This window comes from Ruditapes philippinarum, unplaced genomic scaffold, assembly GCF_026571515.1.
Source record: "Ruditapes philippinarum isolate M1 unplaced genomic scaffold, ASM2657151v2 ctg2895_1_1_1_1, whole genome shotgun sequence".
In the NCBI taxonomy this organism is placed as follows: domain Eukaryota; kingdom Metazoa; phylum Mollusca; class Bivalvia; order Venerida; family Veneridae; genus Ruditapes; species Ruditapes philippinarum.
In genome coordinates this window covers 277,087-302,445 of record NW_026861638.1, presented here as the reverse complement: position 1 = coordinate 302,445, position 25,359 = coordinate 277,087, and the positions used below count along the sequence as shown (strand labels likewise).

Here is a 25,359-nt window from a genome sequence, read left to right as displayed (position 1 = left end):
TTTAAAACTATAATCATTACTCATCTAATATCAGTCAATGCTACATCTAACGTATACTTTCTTTCAGATATGTCTGAAAATCCGGACATTGTTCATGTTTTCATAGACATCAATACAGTAGTTAACAACTGTGGGGACTTTTTGATAGGTATGTCAACATTTGAAAACTTGTTAACATATTCTTATTTTCAATTTATAATTGACAATGACAAGAGTTATATTTCTTTATCAAAATCAGATCTCAAACTAATGGCCGAGCTTTTATTATATCATAAATTTAACGTTTAACAGAAAAGGTTATTACTTTTTTTTCTCTTTCTATTGAAAGGTCCTCCATTACCTTGTGATAAAGTGGAAATTTGGATAATGATTGACATAAGACACACTGTTTTAGTTTCTGGAATAGTGTCAACCCTACTGGAAGAATTCTATCACGGTAAAATGTCGACTTATAAACACAAATCAAAAATGATAAACTATAAAATAAATAAATAAATAAATATGTCAACATAGTAAATTTCCATTATAGATAAATGATTACCATTTGTTCTGAAAAACGTTTTAATGTTCTATCTTAAATGTTATGGTATTTGTAATTGGTAATCTACAATGTATGCTCATGTAACACAGATATTTTTTAACAGGGCAGTTTTTACGTATTTTTGTCGGCGATAACAAGTGGAGCTTTTTATTTGACGGGGCATTTCTTTGCAGACACCTGAAGATACACGTAAATGAAGGAGACATGCCCACTAAAATGATATACAAATGCATAAAGTATAAATTTTATTCATTTTTCCCCTCTGAATTATTTATTTTTTTCACATGAGTAACATTATATCTAATGTGCATTTTGTTTAACATTATCATGATGAAAATGAATCAAAGCGAAAACACCGATAATGATTAGTCAATTATTGTGAAATATACTGCTATGCACGAGGGTTGTCCAAATATAAATGCAATTGGGTCAATTTTTAGTGCTTAACAAACAGTGCCAAAATAATTATCTCAATCCTTCTAAGTACTCACCACCATGTGAGACACAAAGTTTTAGTGTTTTAATCCAATTTTATATGCGTTTTCATAATCTGTTCGAGGTATACTGTTCAGACACTGGAAAATAGCCGAACTTAGATTTTTCACGTTTGATATTTTCTTCCAGCAAGGTGTTTTTTGAGCTTGGAAATAGGAAAAAGGCCTGGCAAATAAGGAGGTTGAGGAAGCTCCACAACCTTTTCTTGTTTCAGATTTTCTCGTACAATGGCCGATTGTGTGACGAATCATTGTCATGCAACAACTTGACACCGAAGAGACCAGTTGCTGGTGGACGGTTTTTTTAAATATTTCTTTAATCTATATAGGCCCTTGCCCTTGTAAAACTTGGCATTTACAGATTTACCCTTTGGTTCGGAAATTTGAATAGCATGACCTTGATTGGTAAAATGACCTTTCTGACGCTCATGGTGCGTTTTGCTATGCAAGGTCTTTGACTTCCTTTAGTAGCCCATATTTTTATGTATCTTTCGCTTCGGATCATAAAAGTGAACCCACTTCTCATCGCCAGTGATCGATGATATTTGCATAAGATCGGTTGTTGTATGTAGGGAACTGTTTCAACAATTGCCCAAGCAAGTTTTTGCTCTTTTGTAAGGAGATGGGGTATCCATCTGGCACTTATCCTTCTCATTTTAAATCACGTTTGACAATTGTATGAGCGGCTCCTACAGAAAGTCCAACGCATTTAACTATATTTCTAGTTGTAAATCTTGCATCAGTAGCAATCAAATCCTTAAATTTTTTTAACCATTTTTGGCACAAAATTGCAGTTTTCGGACATGAGATGCATTTTTTACTGAATCCACATCACTTTTAAATTTCTTACACCACCGTGTGATAGATGATCATTGTTCCCATAATACGGCATATCTTACTAAATATGTATTTCGCCTGTATACGAAGAGACCTTTTACCAACAATTTTAGCTTTAGTATACACGAGTAGATAGCGTGAATCGAGCTATCGTCAAAGCCAGACTGAACTGATTTATACATGTATTTTATCAATGGAGTGCTTACACAAACATTTATGCGATACATGTACATTATTCGTGCAAAACGTGGTTAAAAACGAGATATTGGCCCTGTTGCAACATATTTAAACACCCCTCGTAGGTCACCTTGATTGATAAATGGTATGTGATTTACTAGACCGCTTTTAACAAAAGAGACGGTAGGTAATGTTCATTTTCATTTTATTCATTGCTCCGCACCCACGGAGCTATTTGTGTTTACTACTTTTTTTTGTTCATGGACTCAATTTTTATCAATTAATCCCTTCGATTTTTAGCTAAAAATAAATTCGGAAAGAAGAATTCCTTCCGATTTCTATTATGTAAAGTCATATATTGGCTTCCACTTCGGTGATTCGCAACATGTCATATTAATGAATGAGAACGGGAACAAATTTCACGAAAATCTATTTATAGAAGTAGTCTGAAACAAAACAAAATTCGTGTCGCGCTATGGTATTAAATAACGAACTGGAGTATTTTGCAGGAAATGAAATGCAAACATATTTAACAATAAATAATCTTTATAAATTTATCGAAAAAAAATTAAAAGGCCATTTTAACGAATTGTTATATCATAGTATTATCTATTCCGTAGGTACTTTCTGGTAAATTAATAGCTCCCCTGATTGAACTTCTGACTTTTTTTACCGTGGATATATAAATCGACCCTGATTTTCCGAATGTTTGATAGATTTATCTCCTATTAAATCAATTAACAATAGATTTCCTCATACCTGTCTAAATTTCAGATGACAGTCTTCCATTATATTGATATATAATGTTACACCATATCAACATGCCATGCAAATTTATTCATGATGTACCATTATTTTTGTTGACGCGTATAACGAAAATAAATCCTGAAATTAGTCTTTTTGAAATTCATTCTAAATTTTTCATTCAAGTGTTTGTACTACTTTAAGTATTTATCATGGACTTGCAATATAACTACTACAAATGTATATCTTAAATCCCATATATTAATAGAAATATTTTGTTTTATATTTGACATGATAAATACGTATGTAATATTACTACTTAGTCCCTTTTGTTACTGTTTGTACATTTGTTACACGTATAATAATAAAAAAGCATTAGACTTTGTTTAATTTGACTACTGTTTTGTATCTACCAAACAAAATACATTTAATATTCTAATCTCTAGCAAGCCTACCAAAGTTCATGATGAACAATGTCTTTCGTCCAGCCATTCATCTATGATATACAATTCTAATTAAATCCAATTAACCATTGAAAAGAAAATATGGTCATCAGATGTCTCTTAGTTCATCGTCACTTGCTGCATTTCTTGCTTAGACGCCCTTTGATGCTTTGCATCAATGCTTTTTTTTTTGTTACTTCATCATATACCATTTGCCGCGGAACATGTATCAGACATTTAAGAAAGTCGATGAAAGGTTTTGTTTTGGATAATTTACATAACTATGGATTTTTATATTTCTTACCATGATAAGGTGTTACTATTTGTAGAAAATGAGTAGCATTATAGGTGAAAAGGAAAATATACATGCTTTGATATTTTTCATCATCTAATATTACTGACTACAGTGACACAAACAGAACAGTGTTCTACTGCTGTCACGTCACATTACAAGTCGTGTAAGTTTTTTTTTTGTATTGGAATTACTTTCCTTACCAGGTAGGCATCAGTGAAAGCATTTTTTCTGGCCCCTCTCTCGTGGATAAGTATAATTATGCAAGTATAAATGATTTATAAAACATCTGGAATAATGTACAATAGTATTTAATCTAAATAGAAAATGACCTGTGTGTAGGAATAATTTGGTAAGGTATCTGTAATGAGCGCATTTTTACAGTTTTTTTTTATATAATATATATTAATCTTGTTTGTAGATCGGTTATTGGAAGGTATGTGACTATGGTATTAAGGTCAAGGTCGGAGGATTGGAGAAACAATCGTTCAGAGGACTTCATTGCTGTTCTTTCTGAAAACCATGATCAGTGTAATTTGATTATTTTATTTCGTTTATACAAATACATTTGTTAACTATTATGCAAATAGTAAATCTATTTAATTTTAATGCAAGTTCCAACTTATCTGCATTTGAAGATGCATGTAATTTCGGTACATTTTTTGACTAGTTTCAGAATTTGTAAGATGTAACCAAGAGCTTGGTATGCGTAATCATGACATAAAGGACAATCAAATTACGTCTTCGTCCTGGCAAGTTTCCCGCGATCCAAAAGAGGCCCGCCATCATTTATCCGGTTGGTGTGCTCGCTTGACGGATAAACAGCCATTTATTCAGGTGACTGGATTTGTTTAATTTTTTTCAGCTTTTAGTTATTTTCTCGCCAAGTTTAACCATACAACAGTAAAATCTATATTGAAATGTAACAAACAAATTAGCATATTCTAAGAGGATTGCTTACAGAACCTTGTCATGTGATCATCATCAAGATATTGTTTATTCTATGGGACATTTTCCAGGTTGATTTATTGAAAAAGACTTCGATAGATGGTTTAGTAATAACCAACTGGGAGGAAATTATTGACAATATTGAAAACAACAAATACGAAAGACGATTGGTTAAAAGTGGCTGTCGGTCGTTTTATATCAAATATGGAAACGATCTTGATGTCTTGGAACGATACAATAATGTGGTGAGTTGTCTCCTGAAGCCAGAAAAAAGATTGAATTTATCATATATGATTTGATAACATCCAGTTGTGCAGAAACGTCCATTTAAAGAACTTTCTTAAACGGGCATTATGTTATCATTTATTTCATGTCTATTTTCTAGTTCATTACATAATTATACATTATTAATGGAATGTTCAAATATTGGTGGATCATCTATTTCATAGCGATATAAGACGTATAGTTACATTAATTTCATCAATTCTTATCATTTTATCACATACAAGTTAAGCAATCACAACCTTAAAAGAATGTTCCAATTTGCAATTAACGCCTTTACACAGCGTGTCAAATTGAACACACCACATAATGTAGAATATTATGAGGTAGTTTCATGTATACATCGTTCGATTCAATACTGAATTCTATCGGACGAGTACAAAGCTGTAGAATTAATATTGGACGAGGCGCTACCCGAGTCTGGTATTGTCCAAACATTATATTATGACCTCTTTCCCTCACAATTTTTACATTTTGAAAGAACTTTGTGACTTCAAGTACGTCAGAATGTATATAAATTTTGACCCTGAAAATGAAAATGACGCTAGATTGAGTACGATATGCATTTGGTGTAGATAGTTTACACTGTGAGGATGAAAGCGATACTATATTGGATGTGATATGCATTATATAATTATTGGCCTCTTAAAATAAAAAAGAGTCTTTATGGAGTGTGATATGGATTTGTTATGGATATTTAAGACTCTGGAATAAAACTAGTAGGCTTATTTGATAAGATTGGATCCTATAATGATTTTGAACATCACTTACTTCAAATGACGAAATGCATTGGTTTTATGTTGTAGTTCGAAGTCAGGCTTATAAATAGTTCCTGATATTGACAATATTTACCACCCGTGCCAAAGTGACAGCCATTTCTGCGGTCAATACTCATTCAATTCAATTATGGATAAATCAATAAAAACAGCTGGTTTACGTGAATTGTCGTTTTCTTAAAAAAATGTAGCAAAATATTATTATATTAATATGACACCAATATGTAAAATATTTTATCAGTTTTCATTATTATTTTTATCTTATATTAGGAAAACAGTATATTGAAAATGACCCCAAAATTGGCAGCAATTGCATCTATACTCTCTATTCCGTTAATGTTACTTTCCTTTCAATTTTCATAATAATGCATATTTGTATAAACACTGAGAAATTGTTATTTTCAATATTTTTCAGCCGTTTAATTTTGACGATTCTCAGCGTGTTGATATTCCACAGACTTTTATTTTCAATGATCAATTAACTGCAAGATATCTACGAATATTTCCTACCCCCTTTCAGAATAAAACTGCACCGTGTCTAAAATTTGAAGTACTCGGTTGCAAAGATACAGGTTTGCATTGAAACACGCAGATATGATTCTGTAGTCATTTCTATTGTGTTTGTAGTACGATACACTTGAGTTTCAATATAATCTTGTCGCTGTTTTCAGACCAAAATTTAACAATAGTCAAGTTTTAATAAAATTCGATATACATCCATGTAAAATTATCAGCGTTAATTTCGCCGCATTTTAATTCATAAACGACGGCGACGGCAAAATTGCATCTTTTTTATTAATAAGAAAAAGTGAAATAAAAATAAATCTACACGATGGTGGTCTGTATAACTTTTTTTCCATTTATATAATTATGAATACTGTTTTTATTTTGAAAAATTTATTTTAAAAAGACGGAAAGCCATCAAAGACTTGACGTTCGTTTAAACTAGATAGCATTCATTAACATTACTAATTCGCTTAATTTAGTGTAGATCTATATTTTTGCTGTAGAAACTCGCAATCCGCCAAAGATTATGTTAGACAAAGACGACCATATATTTTTTAACGAATCCTATACAAAGATAGACCAAGCTGGATCGGTTGTAAGTTTCAAATATCCGTCTTCAAATGCCTACACTGCAATTCATCGGTGGTCAATACAGTTACCAGTACAGTTTGCGGCACTACGTTTTGCACTTATTTCCCTACATGTTTATCAGGTCGGTTTAATAATATATAATAATTATTTTTCTGGATATCAAAATTGTACTTATAAGAGAATTTAAAAATTATAATGATAGTTATTTATAAATTATAGTAATAATTTAATGTACGTATTGAACTTGTGTATTTTCACAAAATGAATTAAGGCAATATTGGTTGACATCTGTTTTGATAGGCTAACGTTTAAAAAATATAATTACATGTATAGAAAAAAACTTGATTTCATTAACCCCTTTTTACCAAAGATACAGTGCTTAAGTATTTTAAGTATTTTTCTACTTCTACTTTAATATTTGGAAGGAACAGAGATGTTGCTGCCAACTTTGATCATATCTTAAAGCTGAATTTTTCATCAATTTCAAATGGTACGAGCCATGTGTACGAGTATTTGAACGTGGTGTATATTGAATTCATTGTGTAAAGTAGTTAAAGCTGTGTAGAAAACGTAAAATTTTCAGTTATATATATCGATAACTTAATTTAAATGCAATGATAATCTGTGATAATTTTGGAATTTATTTACTTATTGCGGTTACTGATGCTAGTCTAGTGTGTTGAATGTTAATGTTTTTTTTTCTTTAGTATCAAAACCAAAGACTATTTTCAAACTCTCGCTTATGTGAAGATGTGATCATTTTGTCAAAAGAGGACATCGTAGAAGACATGGTTACTTTTCCATCAAATAACGCGATTGGAAACTATCGATTAAACAGCAGTGAAAATGGTAAAATGCCCTCCTTTCCTCTATCGGAAAAAGTCGCTTTTCTAACATTTATCACATGCCCTATAAGGAAAATTGCTGAAGAAGGAACAGGTTTCAGAGCTTTTATAGTTGAAACAGGTAGGCATAACTAGCCTGACAACAAATTTCTTTTTGCTCTTTATGTTTATATATTCATTCTATGTTTATATTAAAATCATAATCCTATATTCGTCGAATGCTTTAATGTAAGCCCGTTGCAATCAAAACTTCCCTAAATGAACATGATTTAATACCTTACTTTCTTACATATCAGACGTCTACACCTGTTCTAGAAAAACCTGTCTTACGATAAGTCTCGTGCTATGAATGACGCCATACCAGCCCGCCGTTATTGACTGAATTGCGTTCTTAGAATGACGTCACTTTGCCGTTTTGAATAAAGTTGTAAATTCATACGCTACTAAAAGAAATAAGTGCTAAATGAAAATATTAGTTTTCGTAGTTTCTTTCCGAAATATGATTTAATATGCAAGAAAAATAAACACCGTCTGTCGTATCAGACTGTAATATCTTGCTCTCGGGTAACTGTTTAGTGGAAACTCGACATAGCCTCGTTACCGCCCGGCGCCGTAAACAATACCCTCAAGCTAGAAATTCCGGACTGTACCGGCAGCCAGTGTTAGATACTTATAGTATATTAAAACATAATTGATCTATGTAAGTATATGTGTTTAAGCATACAGAAACCATATGCAACATGTTTTGATGAGCTAAGTGAAATATAGGATGTTGAAACATTTTTAAACTATTGGCAAGAAGATAACAATGAGCATAATGAAAAGAAATAGAACATCTTGAATGCTCATAGAGGTCAGGAGAGTTGGTTTTATTAGCTTTTGGTAATTCAGATGTCATTAAGCAGTTGTAAAATACAATGCACTTCAATGTAAAGATCTCCAAAATAGCTTTTAAACAAAAAATATATACTGAACCTATTATAAGACACGGTTTATTAAATTATTTGTTCTATTAATAGATTATAAAACCTGCTACTGGGATGACCCAACTGGATATTGCAAATTGCCCTCAATGGACATAATATCAGATCGTTTCTTGTTTGGAACGCTGGAAAATTCAGTGACTCAACGTGAATTTAAATGGACTATAAATGCCGAAACAGATTCTATCATTTTAGCCTTGAATTTTGAAGACTTTGATATAAGTTGCTTATCAGGTAAATGCATGAAATGTGACTAAACATCTTTTTGATTATTTAGAAATTTGAAGATTGTAACAGTCTTAATATTTATTCTTATTAAGCAATTAATTTAGTTATGGGGGATATGGTTAAGAAAAGTTATATGTACGATAACCATTTAGAACATTTATTAACAGAATGTTATACAGCTACAAATAATCAAAATTGTTGTACATAATCATTTATGAATAGTTGCATACATATTACAGCACATTGGGGGGGGGGGTTAAATTCATTTCTAATGCTACATTTATATTTGTAAAATTTCGTTGACGCAAAAGAAATTGTTTAATAGTTCAACGTAATTAACAGGTATATCAGATTTGCTGCAAATTTTATTTTTAGAGTCGGAATTTATTTTGCAAGGACCTGACATAAAGGAGTATACCAGTTTTTGCAATTCCAATAGGCCACGAGGAGACATTTATTTCGTAAAAGGACCATTAGTTGTTGTATACAGACCATATCAAAGTAATATTTACAGTTCCATCCCCTTTCCAGAAGGATTTCATTTGAAATATGACTCTCTACCGAAGAAAACTACTATTCCCTATGAACTTGAGGTGGAAAGTGAGTTTCTTTTATTTCAAAAGCTATACTTGAAGGCAATTTTGTTTGCTAAGCAGTTCTGCTAAATTTTTGAGACTTTGTAAATTAATTCTGAATGTCTGTTTCTAATGAGCAAACCATAAAAGCTTTTATGATATATGCTATATTGAAATAAAATGACTAAAATAAATTTAGAGATTTCATGTTTTTACCATGTTTAAATAAATCAATAAGCTTTTCTTAGCAAGCGTCTTATCTATAGCTAAACGGGCATGAATAACCTGTAAGGTTACTGTATACAAACTAGCTATTTTCTGTAAGTAAATTTTATCCTACTCATCGAATTACGAAATTCATAAAAAGTTTTTATTTCCGCTTATATCTATACACTGTATGGTAGCAACCTCTCTTTTAAACATTTATATTATTATCGTGTGTGACAATTGTGCGAAATATTACATCAAATCGTGTCTGAATGTAATGCATAGTTGTTGTCATTGCTTTCGGTTGACATATCTTTTCTAACTTCAACATTTGATGATTTTGTTGCAGATCATTACGACGGTAATAATTTCCCAATGAGAATAGGTAAATCTATTATAACTTTTATTTTTCAGTTGTAGATAATTCAGACCTAATGTTTGTAGTTTGGAGATAGGCAATAAATACATGTAACACAGTGTGTAGTTCGTTTCCTCAAAACTGATGATTGTGCTATTTAGTACCGTGAACACAAACTGCTTAGACATTCTAAGTCTTTTTTTATTTACACTTAACAGCATTTCTAATTGGTCACGTGTTACAATATATTGTTTCAAAAACATTTCGCTATATCAAACTGTACTTTTTATTGTTCCGTCATCTCGAAACCAATTTTTGTGCCCCACTCTAAGGGGTGGGGTAGATTTGCCTTTGTCCGTCCGTTCTCATGCTTTGTAACATGTAGCTCTGAAAGTGTTTAAGCTAGTCAAAAAAATACAGAAATGTTGATAAGCATGGGAACTTGGGGTTTGGCTTGTGGATTTATTCAGTTTGCCGACTTGTGAAATACACTTTCGTTATGTACTACAAAACTGTCGATTTAAATACTTTAGAAATAACAATCACTTTCTTTTCATAATTATCTTTAATATCTTATCTTTGTATTTATTGTTTCAATGATTCTCAATTGTTCGACCATCTCAAGCTTAAATGCAAATTTTTCATTTACTTTTCACATCCAAAAATCAGTTTGTGAGAAAAATAGTAATTTTAAAATTTATGAACGTTTATTACTTATGATGCTTTTAATCTACAACAGTTTGTTCAGAGGAGTTCAATAAATGCTACCATCTTCGAACTACACTTGGCAATGGGTTGCTCACACATCATCTCCCAGGTGTATGCAAGGAAAAAAACTCTCTGCTCGTGACTTTAAAATCACTCAAAGAACAGCAATTAGTCCGAGGACTATTGCTGGATTACTATCTGTTCCTAGCCAAGGCTTATACTGCATATAAATCAAACCCCTCAGAGGCATACACAATGATAGGTAAGTTTTAGAAGACACAGGTATCGAAGGTTTCTGTATTACTTACAGATAATGGGATGTGAATATTTTTCAATTTCAAAACCTTTTGAACAGCTAGCTTTACAAAGACATATGCCATTTTGAATCAGCGAAGGGAAATATTTGGTTCTGGCATTTTTCTTATTTAATTAAGATATTATTTAAACGTATTATTTTTGTCACATCGGTATTGAGTAATCAAAGTAATTAATCTTGCCGACGATTAAAGAATTATTTAATGATGTTTGTTTTTGTTTCCATATAAAAATTAAAAGGCACCATTCTCGACTCCTAATTTCTTTGCAGTAAATGTATCTATTTTAAAAGCATGCAAATTTGAAAACTTAATATAATTCATGAAATAGTTTACGTTCGGTCTATATGTCTAAATGAAAGAAGCGACAATCCTTACACTGAAATGTAATTCTTTATTTAGGATTAACAAATCTGTTTGAACCCGAGTTTCCTGATAGATTAACACAATACTGGTCTGACGGAAGTCCGCTCACCTTTTCGGCTTGGTAATGGTCTCCATTTGTTTTGTTTGTTTGTTGTTTTTTTGTTTGTTTTTTTTGTGTGTTTTGTTTTTGTTTCATTGCTACAAATCGTTTTTGAACAATGTATTGTTATATATTTTGTTAATAATATTACAAAATAATAGTGTACTGCATTTAACTTTCATATATACGTTTAGCCTTTTTACCTGGTCATGATACTGGTCATCATGTTAAAGGCGACGAACATGTAATGTTCATAAGTTGAATAAAAGAATTGAATTGAATTGAAATTGATACTATCTAATTGCTTAATTTCAAAATCATCACAATTAAACGATTTTTTAAACACTGGCTTTTATACTAAACGATTAAAAAAATGTAGAATTTCCATAATAAAAAGTAAAACTAAAATATGATTTTGTCTTTGAAATTGCAGGGATGAAGGTGAGCCGGCAAATATTGCAGATAGAGAGTTCACTTCTATGGCTATATCCAAACTAGAGAAAGAGAACACGTGGAAAACTTTATTATATTGGTATTTCTTGCCTGGTGACAATGACATATTTGTCTTTGCTTGCGAAAGTAAGCTCAGAAATCCAGAGAAAGGTAATTCAAAGCTCGTTTTGTTCTTGCTGCTTGTACGAACCTGAGACTGTATAACTAGGACAATTATTTTTGTTTGAAAAAAATAGAGAATGGGACATTGACCTTATGGAGGTTTTTTTGTTTCAGATTCCAGCATTGAAAGTACTCTGAGTAATGAAAGTTTCCAAACATGGGATGTACATAATCATACACTATTTCATTGTAAGAGTGGAGAATTTATGTCCAATTTAGTGCTTTGTAACGGTGTGATAGAGTGCTCGGATGCATCAGATGAACAAGATTGCATTCAATGTAAAGTTGTTTTTCAAACTAATGCGAGGGAATATGCTATTACAAATACATTTAATTGATAGCTTATAATGTTATTAATGAATTTCTATTCTGCAACGCCGATCTTAACTGGAAAATACAGCAACTCTTTGCTGCTTTACCACTTGAAAAAAATCTATAAATATATTGGGCTTATAAACTTAGGTCAAATATTAGTTTATAGCGTTTGATTTGTTTTTCTCTTGTCAAGATTTTCTTCAAAAGTAAAATATTTAAAATATTATTCCATTTCTGTAGCTTTGTCGTTTGCGCAAAATGATCTACTCCCTTCACTTAACTTAGTTATAAATAGACTATTCATTTAATTATGAAGCTGGTGCCTGCAAAGAAGACGAATTTCAATGTCAAGATGGTGAGTGTATTCATGTCAGTCAAGTGTGCGATTTCATTGAAGACTGCAGAAGAGCTGAAGATGAGTTTTGCGGTAACTTAATCTATTGACATAAAAATTACGCTTCATTTTATACATATTATATTGACACAAAGTAAATGTCACGTTGCTTTTTCATTTATGGCATCCCTTATTCCGCTTAAAATTATCGATTTTCTATCAAAACTTAATGTTTTCAGTTAATTATTTCTCTGTTTAAAACCTTTTTTTGTTTGTTTTAAGGTTCCAATAGCTTACCTTGTCGTTTCGATATAATTGGAAATTCGTCACGTTAGCAATCATTCCATAAGGCGAAGTCAAAGTTAAAACACACATATTCAGAACATTAGTCTTCTCAATCACCAAATCAACAGTTCAAAAACAAACACAAACACGAAACATACTAATACCATTAACCGATATAAATATTATAATATGAGAGTCATTGTTACTTTATTATGATAGATAGATGTTTACACAATGGGTCATCTATAATATTGAATTTCAGATGTTCAGATTAAGTTTTTAACTATTTATTGATTTCTATTTGCAACGTCAGAACATTAATGCATTGACATTTCGCTCACTAATCAAATAATCTTATAGAATTTCCGGAATGCTCATCCAATTGGCACGTTCGTTGCGAAAACGGACAATGTATTAACATATATGAAACATGTGACGGCAATAAGAATTGCTTTGATGGCAGTGACGAAATCAATTGCAGTAAGTTACCAGGCAAACTAATTCTTGTAAACATCCTACATATTTGATAAACAAAACCATTTTGTAAACAAATGGATTGTGATATGTTAAAAATGTAAGATATTTTTATTCATTATTTGGATATGTTTCTTTTTAAAACACAACTTTAATAAGCTTTAAACTGCCGTAAATATTATATATTTGTAGCTATATGAAAAAAATGAAGCAATAATAAAAAGGTTTACAAACATGTAGGTCATTGTGTGGAAGACACCTTCAAATGTGGTGACAATACTTGTATTCCAAACTCTCGTGTTTGTGATATGTATGAGGATTGTAAAGATGGTTCTGATGAAAGATCGTGTCAATGGAAATACTCCACGTGCGAAGATTTATGGGAAGGCGGTTTGACTGAAAATAAGACGTATCTTATAGAAGGCAAAACTTACATTACGATTTTGATACAAAACAATTTTAATTTTTATGTAAATATTTCGTTTCCAATTACAAATCATTTAATGCATGTTTGACTTAATGGGCAGTTTATATAAACAAAGTTGAAAGTTATAGATTATATTTATGATAACGGATACTGATATTAATGAAGATGTTCAATGCTGTAGAAACATCATACAGTGTAGAAATTAAGCAAAGGATTTTATTATTTTCCCATCGTTATTGTTTTATTTTCTTTTTAATCAATTATCTTTTGTTTGAAATTGTAGATAATGAAATATACGTTTATTGTGGCTTTGACTTTTTACTCACCAATGAGTCTTTATCAATAACAATGATTTACCTGAACTCTGACTGGAAACAAGCTTCAGATAAAGATTTCAAAATTACAACACCAGGTGTTGAAACAGCGTTAAATGCTAACTTTACATGTACTCAAAAGGTTGGTATTTTTCCATTATGAGTTTAGGTTTCTTTGGATAATCACAAATAAAACATGACATTAATTACATTTTAGAGCTGGTAAAAAATAAGCCAATGTTTTATAAAGATATACGGGTACAAAGTGTGTTTGTTTCTCTCTTTTTATCTATATTTCTTAATATCGAGATTATTTAGTACCGCTCAAGCCGGTGATAGGGGGGTGTCATGGATGTTGCACGTTTCATTATCCCTCATGTCAAGACTCAATCAAACCGATTCTGCCATTTACATGTTATTGTGTTGTGATTGGTGCTTTCGAAGGATCACAATTTTCCAAATTTTTATATAATTTCACGTAACATAACATTCTCCAATAGCTGTATACACTCATTTTAATAACTTTATATATGTTTAGTTTACCGAACTTCCACATAGAGACAGAATCAAAGTTATGAGGTTGGATAATCATTCTGTTGAATTTAAAGAGTTAGAATACATGCTCAGTTTAGATAGTGATGTGTCCGAAAATAATACAGATAGGTAAGAAAATGTACTGTTCTTTTGGGGAAATGAGTTGTAACTAGTCATAAACCTACTTGCAACGATATTCTTAGCTTTTACTAAAAAGCATTTTCTGCTATTTGTAAACCGATTGTCACTCTATCATTTGAAGGTCAATGTTCATATGCAAATATTTTGGTTTCAAAGTCAAATGATGAGAAACAAACATTATTTCACTCTAAGTAGAACTAACCAATTCAACATATATCAAATTTTGTTTTTTAATAATATGGGGCTTTATTTAAACCTTTATGGTAGTGCTATTCTATGATGAGTTAAATTCATATTAAAAAAGTGACCTTTGATTTTCTATGAATAAGCCAGTAACAGGTAGTTATTTACAGATTGTTATGTTTACTAGCACCATATTGAGGTCACTATCATTTACCTCTTTTATTGCAAAATTACTAGTTCCTAATTGACCCAAAGATAACTTGTTAATATACCATATTTTATGTACTGGAACTATTCAACGCGTGTTCATTTTTCATTTTCAGATCAGTTGATGCTTCTTTTTCTGTGACACAAACAATACGGGACAGAACACATATCTTTTCTCTACTAATAGGGAGCAGTTTTAAACATTCCGAAAACAGATTGTCAATTGGATCTGTTGTTTGTACGAAAGGTAATATTTCAACCATTTCATTCTAGTAATACTTTATCACAAGTATCATGTTAAAGAAAAAAAACATTGAATCTATATAATGATATAATGATATAAAAAATATTCAAATTTTTCAAATATGCCTACTTTTTTATGATACAGGAAAGTTTATATACACTGTAATATAGATGTATCATAATGTGTAAAATATAATAAATAAAACGGTTAGGATTTATATATCTAAAATATAAAGTACATTTTATAAGATTATTGTAGAAATTTTTCTGTCGTTTTTAACTATTGACTTGTAGTTCAACAAAGCAAATATATTAACGCTCTTTAGAAATCGTATACTAGTACATGAAAATGTATTTATCGTTCCCTGTACAATACTACAGTAAAAGTTTGCTTATCAATTGCAGATGTCGCCATGGCAACAAAGAAAATATCATGCCGTAATGGTGTTAATGCTGTAGACGCCAGTCAGAAGTGTTTGTATGAAAAGGATCCTGATGGTAAAATAGTTGGCTGCAGATCTTTCAACCATCTGCAACATTGCGGTATGTTTCTTTTAAAATGGTACGGGTTTATCATCCTGTCATTGTCATGCACGGTCGTTTGATTGTGGCTTTCTTGCTTTACTGATAGAGAAAAACAATCTGAGATAGAGAAAAAAGCCTCAGATATCATCCCCTGAGCTAGTTTAACCCATTACTGCATGAGCATTTTGTGAAAAATGGCTGTTTTCATTGAAAAGTCTCCCGTTACAAGTTCAAATTGCTATAAAACTATAAAAACTGTTTCAATACTAATCAAACTTGGCACAAATGTTGACTGAACCATTGCCTTTGTAACGACATGCTCAGCCTTAAATTTCCTGTTACAATGGCAACGAGTGGACATTTCAAAATTGCCAAAAAAATCACTATTTTGCGTTGATTTTTCCATCAAAATTGATTTCAAAGTGCTGCAACTTCTCAATGGATTGAGATAGAGTCAAAGGCTTTTCAGTGTTGTTTACACGTTACCTTATGATCGACCTGGGTCATTTTTAGCCTCTCACAAGTCCAAAATTTTCTTGGCGATGAGGGGAACAACCGCCCCCTTCAACCCAAAAAAAAAAAAAAACAGAAGGGGGCATTTTTTCACCATTGGGACAAAAAATAAGGGGGATGTAATGGGTTTACAGGAAATGATAAAAATACCTGCAATCACCCCAAAATCGCGTTTTTTCATGTTAAAACATGGCCTAACATATAATTTTAAAGAAAAATTGTCGTTTTGAATTTTTTTTTCATTAAGGCAGAAGTGAGTACCAGATTAGAACTACGTACCTAACTTACGTTTTCTTATTGGAAAGATTCCTAAAATGACTTGATTTAAGGTTCCCGGACTGGGAATATAATTATGTAAGAGTCAATCATACATATGTATATAAATATATATCTTAACCGAACTTTTCTTGTTTTGTTTGACATTTCTCCTTTAATTTATTGTCCTGATGATGTTTAAATAATTTCAGAATTCATTACGTTAAATCCTGCTTGATGATGCGCGTATCACTCTATTTTCATCGGATGATTGCGATAAAAACTCAATTCGGACCTTAAACATTTTATATTGAAATTGTGATATTTCAATGATTTGTTTAATATCTTATACACAAGGCATTGTTTACAATTGTACAATGATTGTTTTTGTTTGTAGAAAATTTCACTTGCCCAGACAATTTCTTTAAATGCCCGTTGAGCTACTGTGTGCCACTTAATTACGTTTGTAACGGTCAAAGTGATTGCGCCGACGGATCAGATGAGCACAACTGTGGTGGGTAAAAAATTAGTGCCATTAGGTCACTAATTCAATTATCAATTATGAATGATCAAACGTTTCAAACCGATTCGTCATTTTAATGTGGTGGTGAAAATTAAACTGGCAATTATCTAATCTTGCCGTTTCGTTTCGGCATAAATTTGTACTTTTCGTTTGTCCGAATGCAATGAATTAGAAATGTCCTTATTTCTATTTATATACTGAAACTGTTACAATGTAAACAATTGTGATCTGTTTGAATACTCGGGTATTTTTTTAGTTATTTTGTTCTTTGAATATTCAGTCAGATACTACTTGAATTCGTGCCTAATGCTATATTAAGTGAAATCGGCGTTTGAACAATTTCATAAGAAGATGGTATTTTACAAAACTGTGTGATTGCAATTTCAATACGTTTATTGTGCATTTTTTATATATGCACGTTAACAACGTGATGACGATGATATCATCTTCATATTGCTTAAGAATTATGATACACTCATACCTCAATTTAAGAATGAAAACGTTATTCAGATTGGAGAACCAATAAGACTGTGTATAAATGGTTCTTTGCTAAAAAACCGTTTATACTTAGTCCAAACAACCTTCAAATACTCTTTCGGAAAAGTGTTACGTTCGGATGAATGAATGTCGTGCCCCGGGAGGGCTTTCACACTAGGGAATTTGCTTTTTGTCCCAGTGACCTCTGAAATGGTCTCTCGGGTTGCGATATTCAAGGTGCACAAACCTGTCAAATTTGGAGGCTGTATGTGGAAAGACTTTCATGTTATCATTAAGGTTAAACTTTTGTAACAAACGGACAAATACACAAACAGATAACCAGACAGACAGACAGACGGACAGACAGCCAAAAAAATAATCTGCATTTCCGAACATTCGATCCGGGGGCATGAATCATAAAGAAAATCGAAAGTTTAACATATCACAATTAACTTTCATTTTTTGATATTTAACGAGTTTTCGAAATACTAATGATATCAATTTGATTTTCAAAACTACTCTGATAAGTTTTGCAAATAATTACTTCGGACCTGATCTTAAGTTTTGCCTGTTTCAGATTGCAATGAAAAAGAGAAGCGGTACATAATTATTTCATGTCCACACTATGTCAACGACTATACATTTACGCATCTAAATATGGCTATGAGCTTAGGAGGTGTGTTGCATACATCGAACAGCACAGTTAAAGTGTTGGCATATATGGAATTTGATAGGCAAGAATCAATTTTTGATATTTACTCTAACAGCGGATTTTGGACCACACCAACGACGGAGATCTATTTTGCTAATACATCGACAGCACCTTCACTTTCTCAAATTTTAGAAAATACATCAGGTGAATTAAAATCAGTCATTCGAATATCTGATGGTGTAGACAAATTTTTAGAAGACAGTTTATATGCATATCCTGACAAATATACCGACGACATTGAATGGTACAAACTTGTTCATGACGAAGAAATGAACACCAGTTTGTCAATTTATGAAGATACGAATATAACAACAATAAAAATCAGACATAGAAATATGATTACCAACCTAGGATCGACTTTATTTCCAGGACTCTGCAAAGGTAAGACTTTTATTTGTTTATATATCTTACTCAGAATTTATCGTCACATTCAATGGCTTTATTTTAATAAATCTATATAAAAGTCGCTTTAAAGGAACTTTTAACAAATGAATGATATAAATAAAGAACAGAATAAATTCATTATGAGATTAAATAGAGTAAAACTCGATATGAAAAAAGTAAAAATGATGGAATATGTGATGATAAAAAGAAAATAAATCTATAAGTCATGTATCTGTAACCAAATTTATCTTTTCAATTGAAATTTGAAAGCTTATAATCATAATCAAATGTTATGATTTTTTTTTTGGATGAAAATAGGAAATAATTCTATAAGATCATTATTTTTAAACAGAATTTCTTAATTTGAAAAGTTGAATAATGTCAATAATAAGATATTGATTATACTTTTATGTGTCCTTTTTTTAAAGTCTAAAGCGTTTTAGTCTACAATCCGTAATGTGGAAAAAAAAAATCACATTTGATGAGGTCTAAAAATAACAATATAAATATCAAAGGTTGTAAAACTCAACTTACTTCTTGACTTTGATTATTTAACAGAGTCATCATATGCTTGTAAGGGAAACTATCGGTGTCGCATGAGTCGAGTTTGTATTCCACTTGTACAAGTTTGCGACGGAATTAAACATTGCCCGTATAGTGATGATGAAAAACATTGTGAACTACAATGTCCACGTGGTTGTATTTGTAGCATTGCAGTCGTAAATTGTTCAGGAGCTGACAAATCAGTTAAGAAAATAGAAATTGGAGTATCAACAAGAATATTAGATGTCAGTAATACCATACATCTAGGCAAATATGTCTTGAAAACTGCAATATCTTCCCCATTTTTACTGTTTTTAAATCTATCTATGTCTAATTTGGAAGAAGTCGATTCGGAATCCTTTATTTATTTCAAAAATCTTCTTACACTTGATTTAAGCTATAATGTTTTGAGAGTATTGCAAAGAAATACCTTCTTAAAATTAAAACATCTAAGAAACTTGATTCTTAAAGGCAATCAACGATTTTTAAGATTAGCACCAGGCGCATTTAGAGGACTACAAATAAAAACATTAAGTATAAATGAAGCAGGTATTGTTGCTTTGGAGGAAAATACATTTGAAGGATTAAATCTCTCAGTTCTAGATATTTCAAATAACGAAATACAGGAAATTCAAGATTTCAGCTTTGCTGGACTTCATGCAAACACTCTTATTATCAACAACAATCCGATTATAGATTTCGGAAAAGGCCTCTTTGCTGGAGTGGATGGTGTGGTGATGTTAAAGACTCCAGCGTATAAATTTTGTTGCTTAAGACCTATTTATGTAGAGGAAAGCAGCTGTTTTCCGTACAAAGACGAGTTTTCCTCATGTGAAGACCTAATGCGCAGAACTGTATTGCGCGTACTTCTTTGGATTATTGGATTATTAGCATTATCTGGAAACGTATTTTCTTTAGTCTACCGACTTTTTCATGATGGAAAAAGGCTTAAACTAGGCTACGGGATATTTGTAACAAATCTGGCTGCTGCTGACCTGCTAATGGGTATATATATGTTAACAATTGCCGTCGCTGATCAGGTTTTCCGGAATAGGTATAAACAATATTTCACTTTTTATTTATTAGAGCTAAAGCAGCAAATAAATCTATTCTAGTAGAATATTGTCCATTGAAAAATAAGTACTCCTTTATAAGATAGTCATAAATTCTTATATATTTTTGCATTTATTCGATTGTATAGATATATAGAAGTAGACGAACATTGGCGAAACAGTGCATGGTGTAAATTTGCTGGAATCTTGTCCACCACATCTTCAGAAGCTAGCGTCCTATTCATGTGTCTCATAACGTTAGATAGAATATTGGTCGTCAGGTTTCCATTTGGACAAGTCCGATTCAGTACATTGTCAGCAACACTTGTTTCGGCTGCGTGTTGGTTTTTTGCACTTATGATTGCTTTTCTGCCAGAAATCTACAAAGACTATTTTAAAGGAAAATTTTACAGCAAGACAGCTGTTTGCCTTGCCTTACCGTTAACAGATGAAAGATCCCCTGGCTGGTTATACTCTATTTCCATATTCATTGGGCTCAACCTAGTGATGTTTGTCTTAATAGCCATCGGTCAGTTGATGATTTATATAGAAATGAAACAACACGCATCTGTTCAAGTAAAAAAGGTTTCAAGAGCAAATGACTTGAAAGTTGCGAGGAATTTACTTCTTGTTGTTGCCACCGACTTTCTCTGCTGGTTCCCAATTGGTATAATGGGTAGGTTAATAAGTATCCTATAATTATTAATTTTTATGATTGCAGTGTTCGTACATTGCTAGCGAACATCGTTTATTCTGAATCAATGTTATTAAAATATTTCCATTTAAATTTGTAGGGCTCTGTTGTACATATATTATATTTTCGTTGTTTCAGGTATCCTGGCATTTCGTGGCTTTGTCATTCCTAGCGAAGTTTATGCCTGGACAGCTGTTCTGGTATTACCAATTAATTCAGCTTTAAATCCGTTTATGTACACATTATCAGCTATTATTGGACAAAAGGTAAATAGTGAATATTTGCAATATTACTGATGTTTTTTTTGGTGTTTTATTCTTAATTTGAAGCGTAATTTATAACATTCATTATATTTCAATGAAAATGGGTATATTTTCATATAATGATAATTAAATTGATTTTATATCTTATCTATCTTTTAAATGTCTTTTTTCATGTTTTTGCAGAAATTCAACCCTAACATTGCGGAACAAACACGATCTTGTGAAGGTAAATTAAAAGCAAAAAAGTCTTAAATTAAACAAAAATCTTAAATTATTCCTAAATGAAATCATACAGTTTATATACATAGGAACTCGGGAACAGGACCGCAGATTGCGGCTCATATTTACTATCCTGTAATGGCTTTAAAAAATGTTTAATCTAAATGTCGTAACTCATTGTTATAAGCGAAGTTTACCTCACTAAATTTTGACAAAGGGAATTTGAATTAAAAAGGCTTTATTTCCGTATCTCTTGGCTTTGAATAAGATTTTACCCGTAAAGTATTAAATGTGACTTGATTGTGTCGTGTGAGTACATTCAATCAAAGATGTCATATTTTCTGTCCTAAAAATCTTTCGTCACAACATTATTTATTGTTGTGTTTATTTTCTTCTATTGGCTCTTAGTCGGTGGTTCCGTGCTCACTGCCGTATGAATACATCTGCGGATGTTCTTATTAAAAAATTCATCATTTCATTTATTAATGTTGAACACTGCTTAACCCCATGCTTCAAATGACTTGCACCACCATTACCGTCCAAGATCAGCCTCAATTACACCACATATACAACATTATCAATATTTGCCGTTTTGGCATTCTTAGGGATTCCGATTTTCGCTATTTTGTCAAAGGTAAAGATGCATAAAGATGACATAGACCCGAAACTGGACTACGAAGCTCGTGCATTAGTCAGGTTTAAGCTGGTTACAAGATGTTTTGTTCAGGCCAATATTTCTTTTGAAAGAAAAACGTTATTCAGCAGTACCCCTACCTTATTTAGTGATATTGGAATATATTCGTTTATCTATATACATACTTCAGATATTTCTCGGTCGATACTTGGATTACACAAGTACATTTCCATATCAAGAAAAGAAGAAATCAAAACCTTTCAGCCGCTATCGTATATTCAACGTAAAAAGAAGCTACAAGTAAAACAGTTAATTGCCATAGTCTACCATATCGTCAAATTTGGAGACCTACTACACGACAACAGCTTAATTTTGAAAACAATTTCGGAAGATGACATCCTCATTCAAACGCAGATGACACAACAGGTATAACTTGTTTTTAATTCATATGATGAAAGTTTTATTTAAAAGATTTTTACACGTTAATAGAAGAATTGCTAAAGTAATTTCTCATTCATATGAAAGTATTTCAAGAAATGAAATTGAGCGCGTCACGACAAAACCAACATAGTGCGTTTGCGGCCAGCATGGATCCAGACCAGCCTGCGCATCCGCGCAGTCTGATCAGGATCTATGCTGTTCGCTATCAGTTTCTCTACTTGTAATATAGTTGGTAAGCGAACAGCATAGATCCTGGTCAGACTGCGCGGATGCGCAGGCTGGTCTGGATCCATGCTGGTCGCAAACGCCCTATGTTGGTTTGTCGTGACGCGGCTCATTAATGGTTCACTTTAAAAGGGCTGTAAGTCAACAAATAATTATGTTGATAGTATTTAGTATCTCATATGTGATAACAAACCGCAAAGTATTCATATATATATGCTGTTGGTATGTCATGATCTTATACGACATATCTTGTCGTTTTATATGGCGAATTATAAATTGTTCTAGAACCAAAAACTGTATTATTATTCATCATATAATATATGTCCATACAAATCCACAAAGAACTTTATCAAACATATTTTATAAAATCAAAATGATACGTTTCTACTATTTTTATCAGTTTTTGAAATATTAATGGAAAATGTGCATGTTGTAGACGAATAAACTTTGAATGTGCACTGTTATTAAATAATGAGAAGTATTTGTATTTCTATTATATCACTTTACAAGATTTATGACCTTTTCTAAGAAACGTATGTCCTTGTGCAATTTATATTCACAAGTAAATAATACATGTAAACTGTTTTCGGTAATTTTTTTTTCAGATCGACAAAAGCATCTGTATTTTGACGAAGCCTGTCATTTGTGAAAATAAGGCAGACTTTCATGAAGACATGTATAAAGTTGGATTACTGATAAGAGGGTTGCTTTACATGTTGCTGCGAAAAAACACTTAGATTGAAAATGGGTATTTTCATAGTGTTATGTCTGCAAGAGCATTGACGTCCAACAAACATAAATGAGCCGCGTCATGACAAAACCAACATAATGGGTTTGCGACCAGCATGGATCCAGAATAGCCTGCGCATTTGCGCAGTCTGATCAGGATCCATGCTGTTCGCTTACAAACCCTATTACAAGTAGAGAAACTGATAGCGAACAGCATGGATCCTGATCAGACTGTGCGGAGGCGCAGGCTGGTCTGGATCCATGCCGGTTGCAAACCGACTATGTTGGTTTTGTCGTGACGCGGCTCAAATAAATCGCCGTTGAGTACTAATTATCATAACTACTAGTATATAGTCAGACTATCCGTTACTATATATGTAGAACTATGTGTCGTCTGGTATATTCATTTGTATTATCTATATATTCATTTGTATTTGAACAGAACAGTAATGTTCCTTTACATCTCTTTTGTTGTCATGTGTTGTTTTTATCTTGAAACAAATGTTGATCCTGCAGGTTTCTAACTTTCAATTTTTTTCAGTAGATAAACATATTTATTATTTTTCAATGTGTTTAAACATCTGTAATAACCAATGTTTGCAACTTTACAAGTATATTTATGTTCGAGTAACAAATAACGAGCCGTTTTCTTTCTTCACAATCAATGATGCCTAAAATACTTATTGCAGCCACGTCTCAATATCTATCATATACCTCGATAAAACTTATATTGGAACCTTTTTTCGGAACCCATATGCTTAGTAAAAGACTAGTTCATGTTAAATAAAGATTAGATTTTTTTATTAGAAATAAGATGCTGGTATTTGACCGAACAATTGTGATGAACTTGCAGTAAGCAAACGCAAAATTTTGTGACATTGGATGCGTATGGAAATAGCTTTATTCGTCGCCCGATGGTATATAACATGTATAGTCCGTACATACTACATTATCTAACTGTAAAACTCCATTATACTTTACATATATTAATTCTGAAAGATTGTAGAATAATCCACGAGAGTAACATTAAATTATAAAATAAATAGTGTTTATCATTTTCAATAAAACCTATTGTGTGGTGTATAACATGCAGTGTATAACATGCTTTGTCCATCTTTATTATGATTATGATTCGATAATAGCTGGGATAATATAAATAGGCTCAACAGATTTTGTTTTAGCTTTGATTTATCAATATTTTCAATGAATTTGATAACAGCCAGAAGTCGACAGTTAACATGTCGAGCCCACTAGCTCGATCAGTGGGGGTAAACCACTGTGACCATGAAATGACTGAGGGAGTTGATGCAATAATTCTACTTTTAATTTTTGCTTTATCACAATGTACATATTTAAATAAGTGTGCGAAAATTACCTCTCTTTTTAGTGCGGTATCAAATGTCTTCTTTGACCCTTATTATTACATGTACCTTTACCTTTGAGCTACGATTCTGGTAATTGTACACACTGGCTAAGGTCCATGCCAAGTTAAATCTATGACAATATTATAGACAAGCAAAAATGGTCATTACATCTGACACTAAGTACAGCCTTGATATTCATTTTAACTTGTACCAAATTATTTTGGAATCTGTAAATCTGAATAAGTAACTTTGAGTAATATTTCATTATCGAGCGAAACTATTTGAAAATTTTGTAAATCTATGGCTGAGTAACAGCCTAGCAAAAGAAAGAATGCGCACAGTTTTCCCTTTGTTCTAAAGGTGTGACATTTTCCTTTTAGAATTCGCAAATCTGTGTGCATTCACAATCCGGACAGAA

The 25,359-nt window shown here is 31.9% G+C and overlaps 2 protein-coding genes across 2 annotated transcripts; both read left to right on the top strand.

The window, feature by feature from the left end:
• Window positions 1–3,224: 3,224 nt before the first annotated feature.
• LOC132716392 (uncharacterized) lies at window positions 3,225–4,775 on the top strand. Its single transcript, XM_060699659.1, has 3 exons — window positions 3,225–4,059; window positions 4,199–4,365; window positions 4,548–4,775. Exons 1-3 carry the CDS (start codon window positions 3,975–3,977, stop codon window positions 4,773–4,775), a joined length of 480 nt encoding a protein of 159 aa, XP_060555642.1. The 5' UTR covers window positions 3,225–3,974.
• Window positions 4,776–9,845: 5,070 nt separating this feature from the next.
• Window positions 9,846–24,865, top strand: LOC132716396 (uncharacterized). Its single transcript, XM_060699662.1, has 19 exons — window positions 9,846–9,855; window positions 10,568–10,798; window positions 11,253–11,337; window positions 11,750–11,919; window positions 12,046–12,210; window positions 12,563–12,673; window positions 13,580–13,729; window positions 14,050–14,222; window positions 14,619–14,743; window positions 15,262–15,392; window positions 15,794–15,931; window positions 17,079–17,195; window positions 18,259–18,774; window positions 19,336–20,374; window positions 20,522–21,048; window positions 21,205–21,332; window positions 21,513–21,555; window positions 22,373–22,608; window positions 23,454–24,865. Exons 1-19 carry the CDS (start codon window positions 9,846–9,848, stop codon window positions 23,583–23,585), a joined length of 4,227 nt encoding a protein of 1,408 aa, XP_060555645.1. The 3' UTR covers window positions 23,586–24,865.
• The last annotated feature ends 494 nt before the right edge of the window (window positions 24,866–25,359 follow it).